The sequence below is a fragment of the Battus philenor genome, unplaced genomic scaffold (assembly GCF_028537555.1).
Source record: "Battus philenor isolate CCGP_79_NKW_IND1 unplaced genomic scaffold, ilBatPhil1.0.hap1 SCAF_23, whole genome shotgun sequence".
NCBI classification, from domain to species: domain Eukaryota; kingdom Metazoa; phylum Arthropoda; class Insecta; order Lepidoptera; family Papilionidae; genus Battus; species Battus philenor.
In genome coordinates, this window is record NW_027181686.1 from 2,802,788 (window position 1) to 2,827,914 (window position 25,127).

At 32.8% G+C, this 25,127-nt stretch overlaps 2 protein-coding genes across 2 annotated transcripts in view; one reads left to right on the top strand and one right to left on the bottom strand.

Annotated features, from left to right (window-relative positions):
• The window catches only part of Flo2 (flotillin-2), a 394,067-nt gene that overhangs the window by 118,028 nt on the left and 250,912 nt on the right, over positions 1-25,127 (bottom strand). The gene's annotated exons all lie outside the window — the stretch shown is intronic.
• On the top strand, positions 6,491-9,864 carry LOC137924427 (glucose dehydrogenase [FAD, quinone]-like). The gene is made up of 3 exons (XM_068767829.1): positions 6,491-6,662; positions 7,864-8,000; positions 8,365-9,864. Exons 1-3 carry the CDS (start codon positions 6,491-6,493, stop codon positions 9,862-9,864), a joined length of 1,809 nt encoding a protein of 602 aa, XP_068623930.1.

The window sequence follows — 25,127 nt, forward strand, 5'->3', positions numbered from 1 at the left end:
CGGGTCCTGTTGGTGACTATAGTTACCTTTAAATTTTGTGACAATTTTTAATGCATCGAAATACGTAGAATGACCTCACGGTGGAAAAAACAGAAAATTTGTTTTATTCATAATTAATATTCCCGTTAATACAAGAAACCATTACAGAATTCTGATTTTGATTACGAGAAATGAGATGTTACCGGCCGCCTCCCAACCTCCCGCCTTCCCAATGTCGCCGCTCGACCAACCTCCTCTGCTCCCGCAGTGAAAGTTTAGAACTCCTCCACCTTCCTCCACCCTCCCCTCCACCCCGTCCCACCAAACCCATCAAACCCCAAACCGGGTCCCCTTCGCCTGCCGAGGAACTTAAAGCCCTCGCGCTCTACCTCGGCAATGTAGACCTCGACGAGGTCTGTATTCTCGTCGCGAAACTCCGCAAAGCCTCCTGTCCCTCGGAGCCCTTTTTTATAACGCGGAGCACTCGGCCTTTCTCGCCGCCCTTAAGGCGGAGTTTAAATAATATCGATGAAGATGCACAAAGCCTAGATCGGCTAGCAGCATAACTTCATAATCACACTCAAACTTAACCTCTCTTAGACATAGGAGAAATGAAAATGTCGAAAAATTTAATGAATAATACATTTTCGAGTCGCGTTGGACCGAAGATATAATCAAGGTGGCGTGAAGTCGCTAGATGCGGTCAGCGCAAGACCCATTATTGTGGCGATTTTTGGAAAAGTAAGTCTTTTCTTGCTGGTCTTTGGCTTGCAATGGACGTCTATTGGCTGACATGTATGAATGAATAAATACAAAAGCTCACAGGGGTTCCAAAAATAGGAAAGCTTTTATCTGTAGAAACAATTCATAATAATAAAATATAATTTAGTGCGAATTGTTGAGCGTCAACTATTCAGACTTATGTTCTGGGCATACGTGTATTTGTAAGTGTGTAGGAAAGGGTTTAACTATTGCGTTTGTTATTGGGTTTGTTTTACTTTATCTGTACGCTTTGATATTACAAATTCTAGCTACATAGTACTAGCTAAATAGGTAATGCATTATGTAGAAACCAACTAGAAGACGTAAAGAGATCAAATAATTGAGAAGTAAATTATCGAACTTAGCGTTTGTCAAGCACTTTCCAATCGGAATGGTAGATGGGTTTCGACTGACATCTTAAGCCAAGGCTCTTTTTTCTGACCCTTCGCTCCCTGTCTCTCTATAAATGTAAAGGCCACTTTATCGATCTCAGAGCTTGGCGGACTTATATAAAAGATGTATATAGAACCTTAAACATTTTAGCTCGGGTTCACTAGAATAGTAATAAGGTATCCCCTTTCTCTCATAAGAGGCGACTAAGAGAGCATTGATTTTGCGGGCTTTCAGGGTGGAGGCCTTCCTCGTCCACTTAATGCAAATCCGAGAAGGGCAATAACGCGAAGTGATCTCGTATTGCTGGGGTACTAAGAAGATGCCGGGGGAGACACAGATTGCCCCAGGATGTATCTTAGCATAGTATTGGGGGAAGGGGGGCAGCTGCGAGTTCTGTAGGAGATCCGGCGGCCGCTCCTAAGGTACCTAAGACGACCACAGAGGGGGGTTTAGTGGCTAAAAATATCACATAACCCTGTCCTTTTCCCACAGGGTAGAGTAGCTATCAAATGGTATGGAAGAACCATAGGAGTAACGAGATGTTTTCGATTGTAACTGAAATAAAAGATTTTTGTGTGAACGCCATTACGGATTGCTTCTATTATCAACTTCGGCAGGGTTGCCCCAGCGGCGCTGTGTTAAAGTGGTTCGTTGTAACGTATGCCAATTCATGTTCTGTTCCACTTTAGGCATTAGTGGAAGTTCATTGTCTATCCACACGTCGACTATTCTCTCTTTGCTTGAAGTGTGACGTCGATACGCGATAAATATAAAATTCGTTTATTCAAAATTAGAAATTTTTAACAGAACTCTTACCGTTTGTTTACTCTACTTTGCTTCGCAAGGTGTTACAGTTGTGGAGAAGAAACAGGAAGAAACCCCATGACGATACATCTTTTAAAATTTAATACAGAATCATACATATACACGTAATCATAGCCTAAATGCAATCGAAATAATCAGGCAATATCACTGCTAAGGGTTCTTATCATTTTAACATTCGTTTATTGAATAATAACCTTTTTCATCCGTGAAATAAATTTTAAGCGACGTTTTGAATTTTGTAAATAGTACTTATAATATTTTGCGGCGTTTTATTACAAAATATTATCTAGTTTATTACAAACGAATTAGAGACTTTTTGTTGTTGAAACTTTGGTACAGTCAGTTTATCACGGTGTCTTGTAAATACACTATGAACGTCCGTCATTTTTTTTATAAAAGATATAAGTTCAAGTGAACCTGCTACAAAGTTATCCCAAGCACTCTCTTTCACATCAAACCTGTGACACTGTTAACGTCAATAGGCAAAAGGCATTCTTCAGTAAGGAAACATACAACAGCAGAGAAATACAGCAATAACTCTAAAAGGCATTGTCTTTACTCTGAAAGATTCCATCGCTGACGGTGCGTGAAATAATGACATAAATAAGACAGTATCAATAACGTACACAGATCGCATGGTATCCGATATATCAAGGTAGAGTCATATAACATTATTAATAAATCACAAAGCATTTATAATCGCAGCTACAACTGCGAATCTCCATAGCAAGAAACGGGACTGCGACATACTCTCGGTGAGCGTAAATATTATCTTAGTTGAATTATCCGAACTTATCCGAAATTATCCGAACACTTCAAATTTAATTAACCCGTTGACTGCCACGGCAATTTTTATAAATCTGGCCTAAAATTACAATATGATTTAATAACATTATATTATCACAAAATCTAATCCGTGTGGAAGATTGTTTTAAGAAGTTCCACAAACAATAACTCTTTATATTATTTGCTTATATATTATTTTTATCTAATTTTTATAATTAATTTTTTTTTCGTTTTTTTTTTTATAATTTTGTTTTAGTGCAATCCAGAATTGATTTTTTATTCTATTCCCGCAAGTCGTCTATTGATATTAGCAATGATATATTTCAAGTATAATTGTAGCTGTACAAAAATGGCCAATAAACACAGGACTAGATCAATCGTAGTTGCCGTCCGAGAAAAGAACGCAATTTACGAGTTGTTGTCAGTCAACGTGTTAAATGTATCTATATGTGGTAATATTAATTAGTTGTATGATTAAGACTGTACTAAAAGGAAATAGATGTAATTGCACTTCGAAAATAATTACTTTGCAATTTATGTTTATAGATATATCAGTAAGTTTCCTAAGAATTATTAAGAATATTAAAATAGAAATACTAATACACATGGTGTTTGTTTATTTATAGATTTAAAAAGCTTGTGAATGTAATGCTGTCAATTAAAGTATGGTACATCCGAATCCAAAAATCGATGGTTTGCAGAAATAATATATCCCGTAATGATATCGTAGTAAGAATCCAATTGCATCGAAATAATATATATAAAAAATGATTATAGTTCACTGTTCACCTGACAGACTTTATACTGCTCGAAAGACCTATCGCATTATTTTAAAAGTGATCAATCACTTGGTGATCGAAAATAACCTCGTATAAGGTTTTACACCTGTGATCAGTCACTGTGTATAAAATGAATTGCTTTAAAATCACTATTACTCTATGGTTGAGGGTTTGTATAACTACGAAATAATTTAAATTAAAACCTCTTTTATAGAGTCACCCATTATAATGTTGTTAGATGCGATTAAAAGTAATTTAGCTATAAAACATTATTTTTAATGTATATTTAATGATACGTAATATACCATATTTGGTCATTATATTTTGGTATTGTTAACCTTTTGTTTAAAGATTTCTTGATATGTCATGTAGTATATATAATTAATATCATCTCAGGAAGGTATTGTAACTTTCAAGTGATAACGCTCCATATAACTGGCCACTACGATCATAAACCACTTTTTAGTGTGAATCTTTCTTGCTTGTTCGAATTGAAATTCGAACGTCTATTTGAATTCAGAAGCTGGCAGTCATAAACTCGTTGTTATTCTGTTTGTTGGTCAACGCTTGTATTGTAATAGCCAAATATACAACGCATAGATTATAAGATACTTTATTTTTTCCCGACAACTAACAACAAAAACAACGGTCGTAAGAAAAAATTAAGCGGATATTTCATACCACTACCTTTAAAACGCATATGCCATTTTATAAATATCTATTTATTTTTTCTAAAATTAAGTAAACTTATTGACATTAAACTGTATATAAATGAAAATTTGTCTGTATGTCTATGAAGGCATAGAATCGTAAATTATGCATTTGATCATATGGCAATTTTTTGTAAAGTTGTTGTACATGAGCTCGTGATAGTTTCTAAGTTGGTATGATTAATTTTCGACAGATAGCGCTACTGTAATTCCAATGAATTTCATATATTGTTGTGACAGTTCATGCTGATTTGAATTGAAACGAAAACAGCGGACTAATGATGACGTTTTGAGTTGTGGCTGACATAAAAATTTATATTAATTTTAAAATTTATGTACAGCTCACAAACTTACAATAAAAACGAAAAAAAAAAACAAAGTATATTTTTTTTATTTGTTAATTTTCGCGCGGACGAAATTGCGTGGAAAAAAGCCACGTATATATTAAATACTGTGTTTAATAAATACATGGCTTCATTGTTATAGTTAAAACAATTGTAATTTAACCTGAAATATATTATTATTTTCGGTTAAAGAACTGTTCGTTGTGTTATTCGCCAAAATATTATTTCTGTAACAGTGGTTACCGGGATACAATTTCATATAATTGTGCATGAATTAAAAAAAATTGCCACTGCTCAAAAAAATTCCAGAGGATGGGCAGCAGCGTTCTCTGCAGACCATAATATAACACTGTGATCGCCAACCCGCCTGCCAAGCATTGCGATTAAAGTATATCCCTAAAGATATCTTTAGAAAAAGGCCTATGCCTTAACGACTACGAAACGTTTTAAGTTATTTACATTATAATAAACAGCTTTTAGACGGAAATGTATTATCTGGTAGAGAATGCCTATTAAGCAATAGTGTGAGCCATAAAAAATAATTTTATGGAGCCTAGAGAAAGTTATAACAATCTTATTTTTTTCCTAATGCATATCTATATAGCTTTTTTATATTCTTATGCATTCGTTTTCTTATAGGTAGACAAGCACATCATAAATATAATAAATTGATTATTCATTGTCACATTTTTTTTGATCGATATTATAGATTGCACGTACGGTTTTAATATGTCACGCAAAACAACAAGAAGCGTTGTAAGTTTTTTTTATATAAATAAATCGTAGGAAAATTCTTAGATGAAATAAAAAATACTAATTAATTATGATACATAAATGCTCCTGTAAAAATATGTGTAACGTAACACGTTTAGGGAACTTTGCTATTAAAAAACCAAAGGCGCATTTGAACGTAATTAACCCTAGATTTGATCTTTACGTAACGGTGTATCATTACCATTTATTTAATGAATATATCAGTTATATAATCGTCATATATCTAGACACGTATAGAAAACGTGTTAACAAATTTAAATTATCTTTATTTAAGTAGGCATTTAGATGCGCTTTTCAATAATAATATTTACATTCTAATATCAGTCATGTAAATAAGTCCACAAACCAATTTCCACGCATTTTGGTCAATTAATAGGTCTTAAAAAATAATAATAGAACCTAAAATAGGGGTAACTTTGATTGACCGTGCAGCATAAAGCCCAATGACCATAAACAAGGTTCAATAACAATAATTGTATTTTTGAGATTTGCGATCCTAGTTCGCGTGTTCCATTCCTGGTCTGCAAGCTTATATATAATTCCCTATAAATTTAACGCATTAATTATATGAGCTTGCCACTACTCCCAAACGAGTTTCTAGCGGATCGGCAAAGGCATCGTCTGCGTCCCATAATACCACACAGCGACCGCCGCCACGGCTGCCAGGGCTGCACGAAACGAACTATACGTACTACAGAAATCAAATGATATTATTGTAACAGTTAAACTAACGTCATAATATGTACATCCTATTGGAAACAAGATGTAGGAATAAAAGTAGATAATGTTTGGTACAGTAATGTATGTTATTCTGAATGTCATATACTCCGATCGTAAGATATTCCAACATGTAAGTGGACATCCAACGTTATGCTGCAGGTCCGTAGTCTCTACTCCAGAACCTTAAGGCTCCAGCGGCTACTTATTCTTTGCCACTACACTAAATGTCAATAGCCATGTGCAATTGGAAAAGATGATTGACGATGAAATTAGACCGCCATGCCTAACATCTTTAATGTCGTCTTATTGCGTATTCTTCTTGACAATGTTTCTTTCAATTTGTCTTATGCGTTCATAGTTCTTGCTGTGTTCGTTAATAATCTACGTAATTAATTAATAAATATATTTGTCAACAGACATGGAATCACTCAGCTGTAACATTGCTTCGGTATGTCCGTTAGCATTTTCGAGCACTGGCGGAGAGTTATTTCTGAGAGCAGTGACATCTGTGATTGCAGCACATTGCGCTGTGATTGGAAAAGACGAATGGCCTGAAGATAGATCTGAAGATGTTATACAGAAAGCAACTGGTATTTGTATTATAAATTGATGGAAATTGATGCTTGTCTTAATAAATACTATTCTTTTATTGGAATATTAGGAGCAGCGAAGTTCTATGTAATTTCAAGTGTGAAAATAAACACTCGCAGAAATAATAAAAAACTTTTTTTGCTGCCCAAATTGCATTTGCATATTCTGCGGGTATGGGGCAGCAGAGCGCAGATACAAAGCTCTAGGGTTCCCGTGGTAGCTCGGTACGGGCCGCTACAAATTACTATTTTACCAGATTGGAAAGCCGCCGAGCGCTTAAATCGCTTCGGTGAACGTTCCGTGGAGTGACTAAGGGCTAAACGGCCCCACGTTGGGCCCTCGACTTGGGTTGTCACTTGTCGATAAATTGTTTCTGACAGCCGCGCGGTATATGAATGGCACGTTATGGCGACGTTTCTTAACTTGCGGTCCTGTTGTACTGTCGCATATAAAACAAGACAGTTGTCCTCTCTTTACTAGTAGGCTCTGTGAGATTATATGTACGTTGTAGTTTGGCAACTACAGAATTTGTGACTTCAAAGGGTTTGCGGTACTAAATCGATGAATGCGATTAGTATCTTTGCATGTTACCTTATTTATTTTAATGGATTGGTAAGCAATCAAGCACTTAAATCGCTTAAGCAAATATTCTATGTTGTAACCAAGAGCAAGCTCTTACTCGAAGGAAACATTTGCATACCTTACTGTAAAATGTCGTCTGTCAATTGAAATATACATAAGTTCAAAAATAATCAACGGTATGGATCAAGTTTCCAGAAACAAGCTATCTCTTTATCATCATCATATCAGCCAATAGGCGTTCGCTAGAAGACATAGGCCTCCTTTAAAAAATCACCACTATGACCAGTCTTTCGGTAACCACATCCCACGACTCTCGACCTTGATATCTATCTGTCTATCTCAGTCAGGCATTGCACTTCTATCCTATTTCTTGATGGAGATCGGATGTCATTCTATATTCTAGCTGTATTAAACTTGAAATATGATTTGATGACTCCTAATTAGACATATCGACTTCAGCCGGTATTAAAGTATCAAACGATAATGCAGTAGTTTTCTATATGAAACGCACGTGTAGTCCAGTTATTAGGAAAAATTAATTACTTTTTATTACCCAATTAAATTATTTGCCATAGATATTGTTTTTTTTATTATTTTTTCGTTCATAAATATTTACAGGTGGCGAAAAGTACGATTTCATTGTGATTGGAGCTGGTACAGCTGGTTCATTAGTAGCAAGTGAACTCTCAAATCTCTATCCATCTTACTCAATTCTTCTTTTGGAAGCTGGTGATAATCCTGGTATTAACAGTGAGGTAATACGTCAATTAAATAAACTAAAATAATATTATGTGTTGGTGTCATTTATTCGGTTAGTAAGTCTGATAGTTAACGGAATTAGTGAAATTATTTAAAATTGTAATTTATTTGAAAAGGCATTTGTTTAAATTTATAGTTTGAGAAAGAATAGACGTCTTTATTGAGAGAACACAGGTCGTTAGATGATGATAAATAATAATTCAGTTAACTATGGTAATTGTTATCTAAACATTTTATTTATTTCTTTAAAAATGTTACTAATAGGAAGGATACTAAAAATGATTAACAATTATTTACTTCAGATTCAACTAACTTCTCATACATAAGTAAGTGGTTATGGAAATGATCTTTATATTTCAGGTACCAGCGTTCCTATTTTTAAATCAGAACCTTGAAAATGATTGGAACTATAAAGTCAAACCAGATGGTAACAGCTGTTTAGGCATCAAAAACGGCAGTTGCATTTGGAGCAAGGGTAAGGGTATGGGGGGGTCGAGTTCCATTAACGCCATGATCTACATAAGGGGCCATCCAAAAGATTTCGTCAGCTGGGGCAAAGGATGGGAATATAAAAACCTTATACCGTATTTCGAGAAACAAGAAAAGTATTTCAACATATCTGAAAACTATGAAGTTGTTAATAATGAATGGTATCAAATTATAAGGAATGCATGGACGGAATTAGATTATACACATTACGATTATAATCACGAAGCACTAATCGGAACTAAACTAGCAAAACTATTAATTAGAGATGGTAAACGTGTTAATACAGCAAAAGAATATCTGAGAAGAGCAAACAAAAATTTGCACATTATGAAAAACACATACGTGGAAAAAATACTAATTGATTCCGCTAAAAAGGCTTACGGTATTAAAATAAGAAACATAAATGGGGTTGTATTTAATATAATGGCAACCAAAGAGGTTATTTTGTCAGCCGGGTCCATCGCTACTCCACAAATACTAATGCTTTCAGGTATTGGACCTAAAACTCATTTAGCAGAGAAAGATATTTCTCATATTCTTGATTTGCCTGTTGGACAAAACTTACAAGATCATTTAATAGTTCCTCTGTTTTTAAAAACAAGTAAAGACACACAAGCCCCTTCTAAAACCATTATCTTGTCAATATTACAATATATGCTCAGCAGGAGTGGTGCACTTTCTAATATCGGCATAACAGATTTTGTTGGATTTATCAACACATTAAATTCATCTGATCAACCTGATATTCAGTTTCATCATATGAACTATCCTAAAGTGGATAGAATATCTTTAAAAAGATACCTGGAAGGTGTTGGATATAATGACGATATAGTGAAGAATATAGAGAACTTAAATAACGAACATAATTTGTTAGGCATATATCCGACATTATTGCATCCAAAATCAAAAGGCTCAATTACATTATCCGACAAAAAAGGAAAATCACAACCAGAAATAACAACAAATTATCTGAATCATCCGGACGATGTAGAAGCATTAATAAATGCTATCAAATACGTCCGTAAATTGGAGAAAACGGATACTTTTAAAAATCTAGGATTAGAGATCGTTGATATAAAATTAAAAGGATGTACCACCTACAATTATGATACAGAACCTTATTGGCATTGCTATATAAGTCACATGGGTATGACAATCTTTCATCCAGTAGGTACAGCAAAGATGGGGGCTGATGAAACGTCTGTGGTTGACCATGATTTGTTAGTACGCAGCACTAAGAATCTTAGAGTTGTGGATGCCAGTATCATGCCAACCATGCCTGGAGCTAATGTTTTAGCTGCTACGTTAGCGATAGCACAGAAGGCTGTTGACATAATCAAAATGAAATATTTGCTGAAAGAAGACTTGTAAATTTTTATTATACAAATTAACTTTATCTGAAATTTATTATGTAGTAATTTTTATCACGATTATATCCATTATTAAACGCTATTATTAAGATTATTAATGTTTTATTATGTTTGATTATTAGACATTTCGTTATTGCAAACTATAGTGGATTTATTTTCGAGTGCGATATCAATCGATTGACTTGAATGGGTGATTTCAATAACTGCAGAATCGTAGCCTAAATAACTCTTTGTTAAAAATCTTCATTTTGACAAATGAATTATATCATATACATTTTAGTTTTTGAAAGTTAAGATACATGGACAAAACACTAATAAACCTTGTCGTATAAAACCAAAATTTGAAACTATTTAATTTAAAAAAAATAGATACATACAGCAATACCAATAGACGTACGAGCACTGGTAGCCCAGCGGTAGCGGACTGAAATTTGCGATCGTAGGTCGTGGGTTGGATTTCAGAGATAAAATCTTACATAATTCACACTGTGAGTTAATTATATAGGATTGCATTGCTCATAGGTTCCCAGAGGGTCCCTAATACCACACTGCGATCGGAAAGCGTGGCAATTATGGTATGTCTCCACAAATATCTTTGGGGGAGGCCTGTGCTGTAGTGGGCGTGTAAGAACTGAAACGATGAAGACAAGATATACCATTGTTTGAAACTCCACTCTCTAAAATATAGTTACAATAAAACTCTTTCATTGTGAAAGGTAATGCACATATTCTTAACGTCGTGTTGCAGACTTTTATAGTTCATTTACATAACGTCATTTGTTGCAATGTTTTGTTTTTCAAATTTTTATCACTATTGTCACAAATGTATTACACAAATGATTAGCAAGTTATTCCTTTCCATTAGCAAATTATAGACGAACACCGTTCTTTGCTTTACAAGGTCAAAGATGCAATCACGATGGTACAAAGAAGCATATCTTCACAAATCAAACAAATCAAAGAAGCTTGATCATTAATAATTTAATATGAAATCAATACAAAAGATTCGATCACGTTGCAGCCAAGGGATGACCTCGGGGTTATTTCGATAGACGACACGTGGCGAAATGTTAACACTTTCGCATGCTAAACGCGCGTTAGTCAATCGCACCCATCGCTCGATGATGTGGAATTGATTACAAAATGTATAAGATATACATTGTCATACGTATTACAACAACATAAATTCTCTTGTTGTGAACTTTCTTCCTGCTTCTTCTTTACAACTAAAACCTCCTTCCGGAGCAGAGTAGAGTTAAAAATAAAATAGTTGATGACCAGTAAGAAATCTGTTAAGTTTTAATATTAAATAAACGAATTTTATTTTTATCTTATCTTTTATTTTCAAAACCAATTAAGTATCTAACAATCAACCACAATACAAGAACGCGTGTTTTAAGTTTAGATTTGGGTGAAAAGACGACCTTGTCAAGGTCGCTTCCTCCCGCTTTTCCTTCCGTCGGGCGTCTTATGTCTGTGACGATGATAAAGATGATGAGCCAATTGTAATAAAAATAGATTAAAATATTATTGATATATTATAATATACTGATATGAAAACAAACTGTCTGTTATAAACCATATGGCTTAAGATTACAATATTCTAAATAAGATATTTAACAATGTTTACGTCACATTATCTTCAAGAAAGAGAAAGGATATTTGACTCTTTATTGTACATTAAGTTAGTTAATTAATATTTTTTATTGCACACGTTAGAAGTGTAAACGTACAATGGGCGGTTTTATCACACGAGGCAATTTCTTCCGGAGAGCCATAGTATGGAAACAGAAGAAGTATAAATAACGGGTAGTTAATGAGTACATATAGACAAAACATACATATATATATAAACATGAATATACTAAGATACAGGAAAAGAAAATAGATCCTATAACATTGACAAAATATAAAGTGTACAGTGGTGTTGTCGTTTACGAAATAAAAAGGTAACCCTTTACTACTTTAGGGATCATAAAGTGATAGAAGGGTTTGAAAATCATGTGTAAATATACGTAATAATACGTGCTTAAAAATATAATTGAAAACAGTTTTATTCTGTAATGCATAAACTACACAGATATAAATAAAAAAATACAATGCAAATAAACACCCTGTCCACCCGTGAAAGGGACTGAAGGAATGTTCCCACAAACGGGGCCAGTAAAAAAAACATATGTACAGTGTCACTTAAATATTAATATTATAACTTAAAGATTCATAGGTATATTGTATTGTAAATCTATACACAGTTTGGCAGCGGTTGCCAAGCGGTATGGGGCTAAGACTTTCGAACGAAGATCGAGATGAATTATATATAAATATAAATCACACTTTGTACATTAATTATATAGGATTGACACTGCTCACAAACAAATTTCGTAACAGAGGATTCGTAACAACATCCTCTGTGTATAATAATACCACACTGCGATCACCAACCCAACTGCCAAGCGTCGCTATATGATATATCCTCGCATAAATGTCTTTGACGGAGGCTTTTGGCAGCGACACAATTTTTCATTACAGCAAGGCAATATTAAAGCAAAATAAAGGTTTATTTAACAATAATGATCATGATTTGTAAATACGGAACAATTTTTTCGAAAAGTAAATATACTTTTTAATATTTAATTTCCCAGTGACAAGGCCTAATAGAAGGTTATCTTGTTTTAACTCCAACATGTTTCGGAAAGCGTAAATGTATTAATTATATACGTGAATGTAATTTCAAAGCTATCAACTACGTACGTTAGTAAAATATAAATATAACGCAGATGTCCTAAGCATAGAAACGAAAATTCGCTTGACCAATTCAGAAAAAAAAATATTTTAAATTTACCCTTAAGGTTTTTTCTTTTTTCCAATTATTTAATAAAAGGCATCTTAGTATGTAATAAAAATATACGTCGTTGTTAAACGAGATATTTGTTTTAAATAAACAATATTTTGAAATACATTAAATTTATTTTTTGTATTAAACTGCGACATAGAAGATACCATTACTTTTGTGGCAAAGACAGGATTTTGCATATTATTAAAAAATCTTTGCTGACGGCTACACTAATGTCCGTCGACATCTAGATCTCAGAGGAACGTTCAATCTTCTTTGGCTATGATAGTTTTTTAACGATAGTTTGTTACAACTCGATGATCATGATTTTAATTTTAAAATCCTTAGTAATTCTACACAGTTACGTGTTAGATTTTAGGTGAAGGTCCCGCTAATCATGTCGCAAGTGCAGCCATAATCGCAGAACTTCTCATTTGCTTTCAAATATCATTAAATAAAGTTTATAATAAATACAAATTTAAAGCCTGTACTTCCTTGACATTGTTTATAAGGCCGCAAAACTTACTCTAGCTTGGTGCAGGACGTGGCTGAACTGTCAATTATTGCGTAGAGTTTTTTAAACAATTATTGCAGAATGTTCTAGAGTGGCTACAATTTTAAAGATAACGGTTCGTATGTCGCTTCAGCTAATAGATGCTTACTGAAAAGCATAGTCGTCCCTCTAAGATATCTATGAGATATACCATAATCGCCATATTTGACAGGCCAGTTGGCAATCGCAGTGTAGTGTACCAGAATACATAGAGAACGCTGCCGCAAGTCCTCTGGAAACCTGTTTGTGAGTAGTGATAATCCTATATATTTAATGAACAAAGTGTGAATTGTGTAGATTGTATTCGGGGAATAGAACCCGCCATCTATGATTATAAGTTTCAATCATCTATCGCTTGGCCGCCAATGCTCTTCCTATACTTACTGTGATAGTATTCAATGTTATCCATTTTAAGAGAACAGTGAAAACCTTGTGTTTATTTACCGAAACATACGTCCGTGGCCGTATGTCTCGGGTTTGATGCCCGACTGGTGCACACGTCGACGATGCACGGAATCGAACCCGCGTTTTTAATTCACAGCATGAAAACTGTTTATGTTGATATTTTATTCGGTAAAGTTAGTCGAGTTCTAATAATTGGTGTTGTCAAAGGCAATAATATAATAAAAGCCATAGTTATATAATAACTTTTGACACTAGCTGTAATATTTTTCACCAAAAATTGTTGCAGAATCAACAGAAAAAAATTACAATTTTATTTTTTGTCAAGCGTTGGACACCTACCCATAAGATAAGGACAGTGGACCTTGTTAAAGTCGTCAGAATGCGTTGGTCGCAGGCCGCTTTTAACAGGTCTTATTTGAAATCTAAAGAGGTTTATGCCTTAAAAACTATTGTGGACTTTATTTATTGAAACTTCGGAAACAACAAATTTTTAACTTGAAGTTATCATCATCCCGAGGCGATTTTTTTTCTGCATTAGTTTTTATATTTTTTTTTTATTTATACGTATATTAATATTTTTTCTCTGCAATGGAATCAATTGGGTTCGCGTGCAGAACCCACCGAACATATAAATTAAATATATATATGTAAAACATTTTAGTTATTTAATGTTTATTACTTATTTGGTGGACGTCAAATGGCAATTTACCTTAATTATATAATTTACGTGAAACAAGCCTAAGAGTCGAAGATAATAAAAATAATAAAAAAAGTTTTTTTGGAAACACAAAATCCGGGTAAGTGCTGACTAACTGACGCTCTTGGCTCACCGGAATATAAATGAAACAAATTAACTGCAGTATATATTAACAAAGATTTATAAAATTTATTAAGCGCAACGTTTTCATTGAAAATAACATATTCATACATAAAACGAGCACACCTTTGAAGTTACCTATACAAATATTACTATCATTTCATATAAAAACACACATGTAATTCGATGTTTAAGTCAGAAGGCATATATATTTTTCCTCAATAAATATGTACTTTGTACCCCACTTATGTACAGTAATCGATTTTCTCTAGTAAACATATATTTCATATTTAATATCGATTGTATAACATTGCAGAAACTACAATATAATCTTGTATATGTAATGATTGACCTACTGCAATTGAGAAAGATGGCAGAAGAAATAATATACAGTTTTTTTTACGACCGCTCACGTAATGAGGTCTCGATAGCGTGTTCGAAGATGAACGTACTCGGTATTGTTTTGTTACAATATAGTTGAAGCATCAGGCGTTGTTTATCGTTCCAGTAAAAATTTAAAAATATAACTGTAATTTTTCTGTTATATATTCATATTAAATATGCACGCCATCATTGATACATGATATATATATACATTAGTCTCATTTATATTTTATTATTAAGTGCAAAATTAAAAATGTTTGCTTATTGTACGCTCAGACCTGACTGTAATTTTGTACATATTTTTGGATATATTTGAGATCTTATACATTATAATGTTCCGAATATGATACATTTCTATCCATAAAGACAAAGTCATAGATTTCCGAATTGTGAAAAAAAAAAACAATAATTTCAAAGAACACACAGAAAGTCGTAAATTGTAGCCAGTATTACCGATGAGATATACAATATCCTTTATAAAATATTGTATTAAATGCCAGCTATGCCATATATGGAGTTCCTTTACTATGTACTAGATGGCGCTGTATGTATTCTGCATCACGCTATTGTTTGTTAACATTTATGGAACATTTTTTTAAATGTAACTTAAAGCGGGGGTTCCCTCGAGAATTCCATCTTGGGCCGTTCCATTATACGCAATATTACTCGATTAAGAGGTGCCATGCTCTTCGCTCGGTTAGGTATATATACTTAAGTAGGCCATTGTACGATTATAAATTTAGTATTTGGACAGTAGCTTCTGACACGCAAATATGTTCGAAGAAGGTACAGTAAAGGCTCCTTATTCGCGCTTCCTTCATTCGCGTTTTCACTATTCGCGGATAAAAAAAAATACAACCCAATCGCCTATATTCGCAATTATAAATAACTTTATTAGAAGATCAAATAATTACTTCCATTATAACAAAAGGATTTCAATAAGTATCAAGCAATATCCTTTGTAAATGTCGTCAAGTTGACTCATAAAAAAAGTAATATGATCTTATTACAACTTTGACTAAAGTATATTGTTATCACTTGATATATATTGATATCGCCGAGGACTTTAACATAAGGCAATTTTAATAAATGAGTATTAGCGATTTCTTTATGAACATTGATCATCTATGGTCTTATTTTTAAGAGGAAAATTTTAATGCGAATACTGTGTGTCAGACTGAATTGCAGGAGCCTTTAAACACTGCCATGCAAGAGAAAATTATAAAATTCTCCAAAACATTGTTTAAACCTTAAGATTAATCAAAATGTTAAATACTGCAACAAAATTAATTTTCTTTTTATATTTATTTCATTTTGCCTGCTAAGAATGTATCGCTAATAATCCCAAATAAATTACCATTGCATATTCAAGGTTTCTGTATTCGCAGTATATTTATAAAACATATACCCCGCGAATAAAAAGCTTTGACTGTACATCTGTCATGTATTTGCTTTTGTAGACACTATGAACTTAACGCACACAGTGTCATGCACTTACATGGTTAAACCATTTAGCAAACGGCTTGCATTTCTTATTTCTAGTAAAAAAAAAAAAAACAAACTACTTAATTGTGATACAGATTAAAATCAAGGAAGAACGAAAGCAATGCAATTATCTCAGATATAATGTTATGTGGTCAATGAATCATTTCGCAAGTTTACGGGGCTACGTGAGTTTCGACACGTCACAGCTTTTGATTTCTCGACAACTATTTCATACATAATGCACATAAAGAGCTTACATATTGCATTTACTTCTATTAGTGATTCGTTGCGATTAAAATAACTATTTAATTTCCCATAAATAATTATTTCATTTATCACATTTACTGTCTGTAATAACACTTTTATAGAATATTGTGAATAGCTGGATGGTTTATAGGTGGAAAAGATTTAAAAGTGTGAATATATAGCTTATTTTTCTAAGTAAAAAAAGGACCAATATTTAGCCACTTCCGCACATGCCAGCCCGCTATTATCACACTGATATCTTAGACGTCGTTTTTATTGGGATATCTATATAGAGGGATATACAATAATCGTCACGCTTGGTATGCAGGTCGGCGATCGCAGCGTGTGGTATTATGGTACACAGAGAACACCGCTACCCATAATCTAGAAACATTTGAACATTGGCAATCTTATATAATTAATGAACAAAGTGTGAATTATGTAAGATTGTATCCTGGGATTTGAACCCACGACTTACAATCGCAAGTCTAATTCTTCTATCGCTGGGCTACCACTAATTATTCTGAAATATATTATATTATTTTTCTCATTCGAATGTGACAGGCAGTTAGAAAATAATTTCTGGCATAACAAAGTCTTTACGGAGATATGGTACAACAATAAATTATAATATGCAGTAATCTAATTTTGAAAACGCTTTCTCTTACCATGTAACCATTGCTGTTCACTATTTATTTATTATTTCTAAAACCATTGATTTGTGGATTTGTGTATATCATATATGATTCTCCAGAAAATGTGCCATACATCCACCCCTTTATGGCTTTTACACCTATTACCAATCACTCTGTATATCTACCTAGTTTCATTAGTGTGCGTTATTGTATATGTATAAGTATGGATGTATGCTTAAAGACTTTTGCAACTACTTCATATTTAAATCATTTATTGTTTCACTTGTGTCGTAGAAAAAATGTCAGAAGATCCTAGTGTAAATCTAAGACAAAATAAGTAACCTTACATTGGTATCTTATAGCTTGAAATAAAACCGAGGTAGCACCGAACGTAATATGAGAATAGCTTATAAAAACAGTAATTTTTATAACGATCACTTTCACATATGCCGTTTACTTTTTGCTTAAAGTGCGTCATGTATGTTTACTAAGGTTTGTACAGACGGTTTATGTCGCAAGAGGGCGTGAGCTCTATGACGCTCGGTGGAATAAACCTAGCGACATACCGAAGACTATATTATAATATATCAAATGGAACGGAACATTTTTTACTTAATTAATTTCTCTAGAAAAAGTTTTAGTTTTGTTTTACGTTTAGATTTACGCGCATAATACTATAGAAATGAAACTGATGTATTACAGTTTATTTAAATTTATTTTTTTGTTATTATTGTTTTGTACATTTTGAGACACCCATGGCTACATCTAATCCCTAGCTATTTTTTTTAAATTTAATACAGGTTTTTTTATACTGTCAGATTAAGTGTATATGAACCAACAAATTTTATTACGTTTTTTATACTTCATAATTCAAAAGAAACATTGGGTCGTATTATTATTACCTTCATCTTCATCCATGTCCACCGCTGGACATGAAACTACCCATTAAATTCCAATAATACCAGTTCAGAATAGCCTGTAATCAGAATCTTGCAACGGCCTTAATAAGGTTGCCTGTACACATTATGAGTGGACTTCATAGCATGCACTTCGTGGTCCCTACTCAAGAACCTGAACGATTATCACTTCTACTATGTGACCTACCCACTGCTACTTCATACTTGCCAATTCCCTGGACTATATCGTTTACTTTTCATTCTACAGATCTCTTCATTAAAGATTCAATTAATCTTATAATTATCTTATCATTTAATTTGAGTATTATTTTATATTTAGGTACGCGTTGAAGTCTTTTGTTCGACTAATACGGAGTACTTTCAACATTTGTTAACATTTTTGGTTAAGGAAAATCTGTGAGTTTTTGAACGGAAATGAGCCTCAAAAAGGTTGTTCCGATGTGACGACAACGTCCGGGTGAAAATTTACTTAACGTCTCTTAAAAGTTGTTGCGTACAATGTATTTCGTTTTTTACACTGTATTCAATAGTGGATCTAATGAGTAAAAGGAATTGTAAATAACGATTGGTTTTATATCATTGGTAATGTAGTTTAATATTAATAAATACGTCTATTTTACAAGCCTTATGGATATACTAATCTAAGGAACTAGCTCGTATATGTATCAAAGTAAAGTAAGTAACAAAGTATGTAAAATCTCTTTTTTTTACAATATAATACAACACAATGGTGGAGTCTGATTTTCTGGTCAATGACTTCTTCCTTCACTCCATTTAATAATTCGTTTTCTGATACCGTCATTCTTTCAGACCATAGACGCTTTATTTCTATATATACTGTCTCTTCTTATTAAATTAATGGCTATTATGGTACGCAAGGCACGCTGCTGCCCGTCCTTTAAAAAGTTGTTTGTGAGCAGTAGCAATCTTATATATTTAATGAATAAAGTGTGCATTTTTAAGGTTGTATCCTGGGAATCGTATCCGCGACCTATGATCGCAAATTGGTCTTCCACCACTGCTCAAGTAAATTATTTTAACAAATTATTAGTGTAAAGAAAATTATTGTAAATGCATTGAGTTCACACTTCCTAATGTAAAACGAATTGTGACTGTGGACTTTTTATAAAAAGCTTCAGTGGAACCCTCTTCTTTGAACACTCGCAGGCTAACTCAACTTAGCCGTTTCTGCAATAGAAAAAATAAGACAATTAACGGACAATAATACGACGTGACTCGTTTATTTTAAATATTTTCATTGCATTTTACCTTTTAGTATTATAGCAACATTTAGTCTGTATTTATTTTACTCAAAACCGAATTGTGCGAGCTATTTATAACTCAAAAGTCAGAGATTCTCTTAAAGATGTTTATAAATAAGTTGATATTCTAACGGTTGCTTCTTAATATATATTTATAACATAATATTTTTCCGCAAACATCTTTTATAAAAAATACTACAATAAATTACTACTTAACATCACAATACCGATTTATCAATTGTATTTTATATATATTATTTATATTCTGTCAGAATGACTATTTCAAACAGGATGTTTGAAGATAGGTGAAAATCTTTAAAGTTTTTTTGTTAAAAAATGTGCTATACATTCACTGTATTAAAGCTTTTACTAAAACCTATACGAAATCATTCCGTATAAAATTTGTAATAAAAATATTCAAACAGGATAGGTAATATAGGATTTAATTTAATTAATTACAAATAGGCATTGATACATTTTATTGTCAAATAGCTACGCGACAATTAGCCATTGTGACAAATAATGACGTTCAAGTAATTAGTCAAGCCAGAATCAGCGGTACATGCGAGTGAAAAACGCAAATTGCGACAGCGTGTTCCTTTAACCGCAAATATTAACATTGACCGTTCACTACCACAAGGGACGGTGGGGTCCGTAGTGACGGTCCGGACTGCGTCAGACTCGCGCGTCTCGATAACTAAGGATTGAATAACTTGTGCATTTGTGTGACTCAGTGTCGTATTTAACATTTATATGTGTGAGTATACCTTTAATATACTTCTTCACTATAAAGTTTATATTTCAGTTTCATTGATATATACAAAATGTTTATAATATTATCAGATGAATTCTAGATTAAGTTTACGTCAGTTTATAAAAAAAAATATTACCATTACAATAGAACACCATAGTTAAAGTAAAAGTGATGAGTGAAAAATAATATTTGAAATAACACTTTGGACTGTTAGCTTTAGATATTACTGAGAGTTTACAAAAAAATAAATGATGTAAGATAATTAATTTCATATCATCGATAAATAAAGTAATAAAAAATAAATAAAACGCAACAATTAATTACATTACTATCTGTATTTAGGAATTTTATTAATAATTTTCATTACTTGATACGTAAATTCGGTTATTTAGTACGCGATGGCAGGATTCAGATTTCAAAAATATATAAAAAAGGATATATCGTATTTATTTTTTAAAAATAATGTTGTCTAAATGCTCACGTAATGGCCACACCATTGAAATCTGGTCTCAGAATTTTGTGCTACTCGAAGCAGTAAATCCCTATATTTTTTTAAATTGCTGAGATGGTCACTGGATTCGTTCCGTCGACTTCATCCTACAGATGTACTCACAAAAAATGTCAGGGTAGGATCTCGTGACTTGGATGACCAGACGACGACATTAAAACAACTTACATCTTATACATCGATTGTACGCTGAATTTGAATATGAAACCTTCTTTAAGTATTATGTCAATGAAATGAAATTAATTTTGAAACATGTAGTACCTTTTTTTACAGGGCTTTCATTTTATTACCATAGTGTTTAATGTGTGATAGTCAATACTAAAAAGAATATAAATAATATATAAGTTTATTTATTATGTTAGATCAAGTTGTTAAAATTAAAGTTTTCTGAATGAAGTTCTTTTAGAAGTGCTCGGTTGAATTTTTTATCGGTTACCGTGTCAGTTTTTAGTATTAAAAAATGTTATATAATCTATTTATAAATAAGAGATTTCCACCAATTCATCAAGATATCTCCCAAACTATAAAGTTGTAAGACTTGAACTTTGGTAGGAATATTCCTTACGTTAATTGAAAGTCAACTAAGAACGGATTTTACCAAATTCCACCCGGGAGGAAAGTTGAGGGGCGGTTGTCAAAAATTCTGTTTTTATGATATAGGCATAAAATATATTTATTGACATATTTAAAAATACAATGAATATGTTTTATGAAATTATATACAAAGTAGTGAAGGCCACGCTATGCTATATACACTGAATAACTCTATCATACGAAGTGTTGTATAATCAAATGTACTCTATATTTTTAATGCTTACTTCATCTACCGAAACTATCATGAAACATGATTGGATTAATATACCACAGCTGTTATGATTACTGCATTTAAGACCAAGGATAGCTTAAAGCTCGCTATTAAGAAGGTAATGAATGCGAAAATTATGCTAACTGTAAATTGTCGTACTGAGGTATTGATGCACAAATATGACTGACCATAGCAAAAAGGTCTGTCAGCATTGATCAAGGAGGTTTATAAGTATAAAAATAGATTATAAGAAAAATAAATAACCAGAAAATTATGCCTTAATATTTTTAGATAATCATAGTATGAATGTATAAGTGTAAATAAATAAATTTAATGTAAATAAATAATTAATTAATTTCAATGAGAATTACTTATAATAAATATTAAATTGTGCTTACTTCTCTCATGTTTACCCATTTTGAAGTGCTATGACGTCACATGAACTAAAAGATATAATACGAATTCTAGAAGCTTTAGGCTCATAGAATTTTAAAATTTCAAAAACCAATAAACTACCCCTTGTTCAAAATAAAAAAAAATAAATGAAATTTAAAATTGGAATGTTACAAATTGATTTAAGCAATCATAACAGAGCCTTCGCATCTAGTTCACTCGCAACATCGAATGAAAGTGGGTCCGTGCTCGGACCATTTCGCTTACGTCACTGAACTTACCATCGGAACATATTTTTACGAGAGCGAATTCGTTATGCTTTTGCACAGTCAGATTTTGTAATACATCTGCATTTATTTTTATTTTTATGATTGCAACGATCATTGATACGGCAAAACCATCATATGTATTTTAAGATATACTATAATAAACATGATTTTGTTGCCTTAACTCCGGAAATTCCTATAAACCACACTGCTTAACTAAACATCATACAAATTAGGGGGACCGGAAAGTAATGACGCTTTCTTAAGTTAAATTCACACGACTACATTTTTAACAAGTTTTTATTTCTAATCAACATTATATTCACCTTTGTTACCAATAACCTTTTGCCATCTAGTACAGAAATTTTCAATGCCGGAGCAGTAGAAATAAATCGGTTTTTCTGTAAAATATGTCGACAAAAACGACATTACTTGCCGGTCCCTCTAACCTACATGTGTATTTGTAACAAAATATTTCGTTTTTTGAAACAATATGGAACTAAATGTTTTGATTATTAAGACGAAAACCTCCATGCACGAAATTAACCGACATACTCCAACAATGGCAGTATACTGGCCATGCAACGTAGAACAAATGGTCACTGCGACCTAAGGGTTCTAAAGTGGAAATCACGTACCTGCTACTAAATTCGCTTAGTTATGGGCGCTGTTAATTTTTTTGGCTATTAACTTCCTCATAAATATAAATAATCAACGTCAGATGTGACGTCTGACGTATTGACTAATTGATATCTACTCATTCATCCGACAAAACTGACAGACAACCATGTTAAAGTCATTGAACAGGTTAGATGCAGCCAACTTCTAATTGGACCTATCAGAAGCTCATATGCCGGGCAGTGGACAGTAGACGAGTTACGATTGAAATAATGAAGATGACAAACGAATCTACACTCTTGAACATTACGGTGTTGACTAAAGATCACTCTACTTGGAGTATCCGAAATTACATATAAAACAATATATAAAAAGCTGACAAAATATTGAATTATTTAACTAACTTCTAACTAATCAGCCATGTACATGTTCATTCATTAGTTCGAGTAAATAATAAATATAAAATATAACCTCTCAGAAATAATAACCCGTATTTACATAATTCTTAAAAATGTTCACATACGCACAAATAGATTTCACATACCTTTTCGTCCTGATCCCGGCTTCTTTATAATATTTTTCGTAACTGTTTGCAATTAACGTCAATGTTATATAATTCATTCGACGTGTGCACCAGTCGGGGATCGAACCCAAGACATATGGTTTTATATCACGGTAATTATACAAAAGGCTTTCCCTGCTTAGTTAGCATCGATAACATGAATATTGTCACAATAAGTATGTGAAGAGCGGTAAAGGACTGAGACTTGCGATAATCGCGGGTTCGATCTCAGGTTATGTTACACATTTCCTTCATTAATTATATAGGATTGCCATTGCTTACGAACAAGTTTCCAAAAGATTGGCAGCAGCATCCTTTGCGTACCATAATACCACACTGCGATCGTCAAGCCCCATAGATGTCTTTGGGGAAGACCTATGCCTTGTAGTAAGCGTCAATGTGCTGTAATAAAAAAAAATATACGAAAAACTATATTCATAAGCATACTAATTTTTATAGGGATTGCCGCGCGATTGTTTTGTATTAAAAAAGATATCGACGTTACTTGTAATGCCGTGAAACATAATTTTAATCATATCAATTACATATCTCGCTATTTATACTTTAAATATGCATCAGTCACCGTGTTTTGTTATCGGTTTAAAAACTTTAAAGGAGTGAATGTATAGCTCATATATCAGCGAAAAGCTTTTGCATTTATTTACACACCTAGTTACAATAATCACTCTGAAAAATGATGCATCAATTTATTTGTTCTTTCGGAATGAGCGAGGCCAATAACTTATGACAATACAAAGTCTGTAGGAATATACAGTAACCAATAATTAATTTTAAAATGTGGTAAACCATTATTTATTATTTCTTATCCATTAGTTCTTGAATATGGTGTACCATACACTTAAAGCTTTACATCCATAACCAATTATTCTGAAGATACGCACACAATTAAAAAAATTACTAAGGGAAGCGTATATCTACGTAAAAAATAATGTTTGTCTTTATGTCCTTTATATAATCGTAAACTATGCATTTGCTCATGTGGTGATCTTTAGCAAAGTTGTTGTGCATGAACTCAGGAAGGTTTCTAAGTTGGTTTCATTTTATTATATATATAAAATGACCTTCAATTTTATTTTAGTCGGTAGCGTAGCAACGCGCTCGGGGTAGAGCTAGTATGTAGCCAATATTTATATCCAAATTCATTCCGCACGTAAATGTTTCTTTGTAACGTTTTCAATTATCTTATAGCGCAACACCGAGGAACACTGAACTCTGTGTAGAATATTTTCTTTAAGGAATTCGTTATAAAATAATATCATTCTGGAGAATGAATTTATTATAATTATAGAGATCAACACACAGTGACATTATTAAATTTTATTAAGATGTAATGGAAAATATCGGTACGTAGATGTTTGTGTTTATATTCGAAATAAATTTGTTTACAAGGTAACAACATTTTGCATAAATCTTCGAGAAAACTCCTCTCTCTCTGGTCCTTTACATCTTACATATATGTACAATTTACATACAATATAAAAAAGCAATAATTAATTGGTATTTCTTCACAAACATCGTTTGTTAGGAAATCATGTATCTCGAAATTCAAGCAGTAACATTCATGTACTCTATACAAAAGGCATAAGTGTGATTTTTATTTGTGTACGAATTAGTTACCGAATTTTAATACGCTTGTCGCTAACGATCAATTGCACGAACACCTTATTTGCGCAAGAGGTCGTAATGACTACACCATTACCATTCAGCGATAGTAACGACCTGTCTGACTTTATACGGTTGACCATGACCGCCATCCTTCGCAAATAGCAAAGTTACTAGTCACAAATATTAAAATAATTA

Coding starts and splice junctions, on each gene's coding strand:
- LOC137924427 (XM_068767829.1), top strand. CDS start 6,491: ATGGAATCACTCAGCTGTAACATTGCTTCGGTATGTCCGTTAGCATTT. Junction 6,663..7,863: donor TGTTATACAGAAAGCAACTG/GTATTTGTATTA, acceptor AAATATTTACAG/GTGGCGAAAAGTACGATTTC. Junction 8,001..8,364: donor ATCCTGGTATTAACAGTGAG/GTAATACGTCAA, acceptor TTTATATTTCAG/GTACCAGCGTTCCTATTTTT.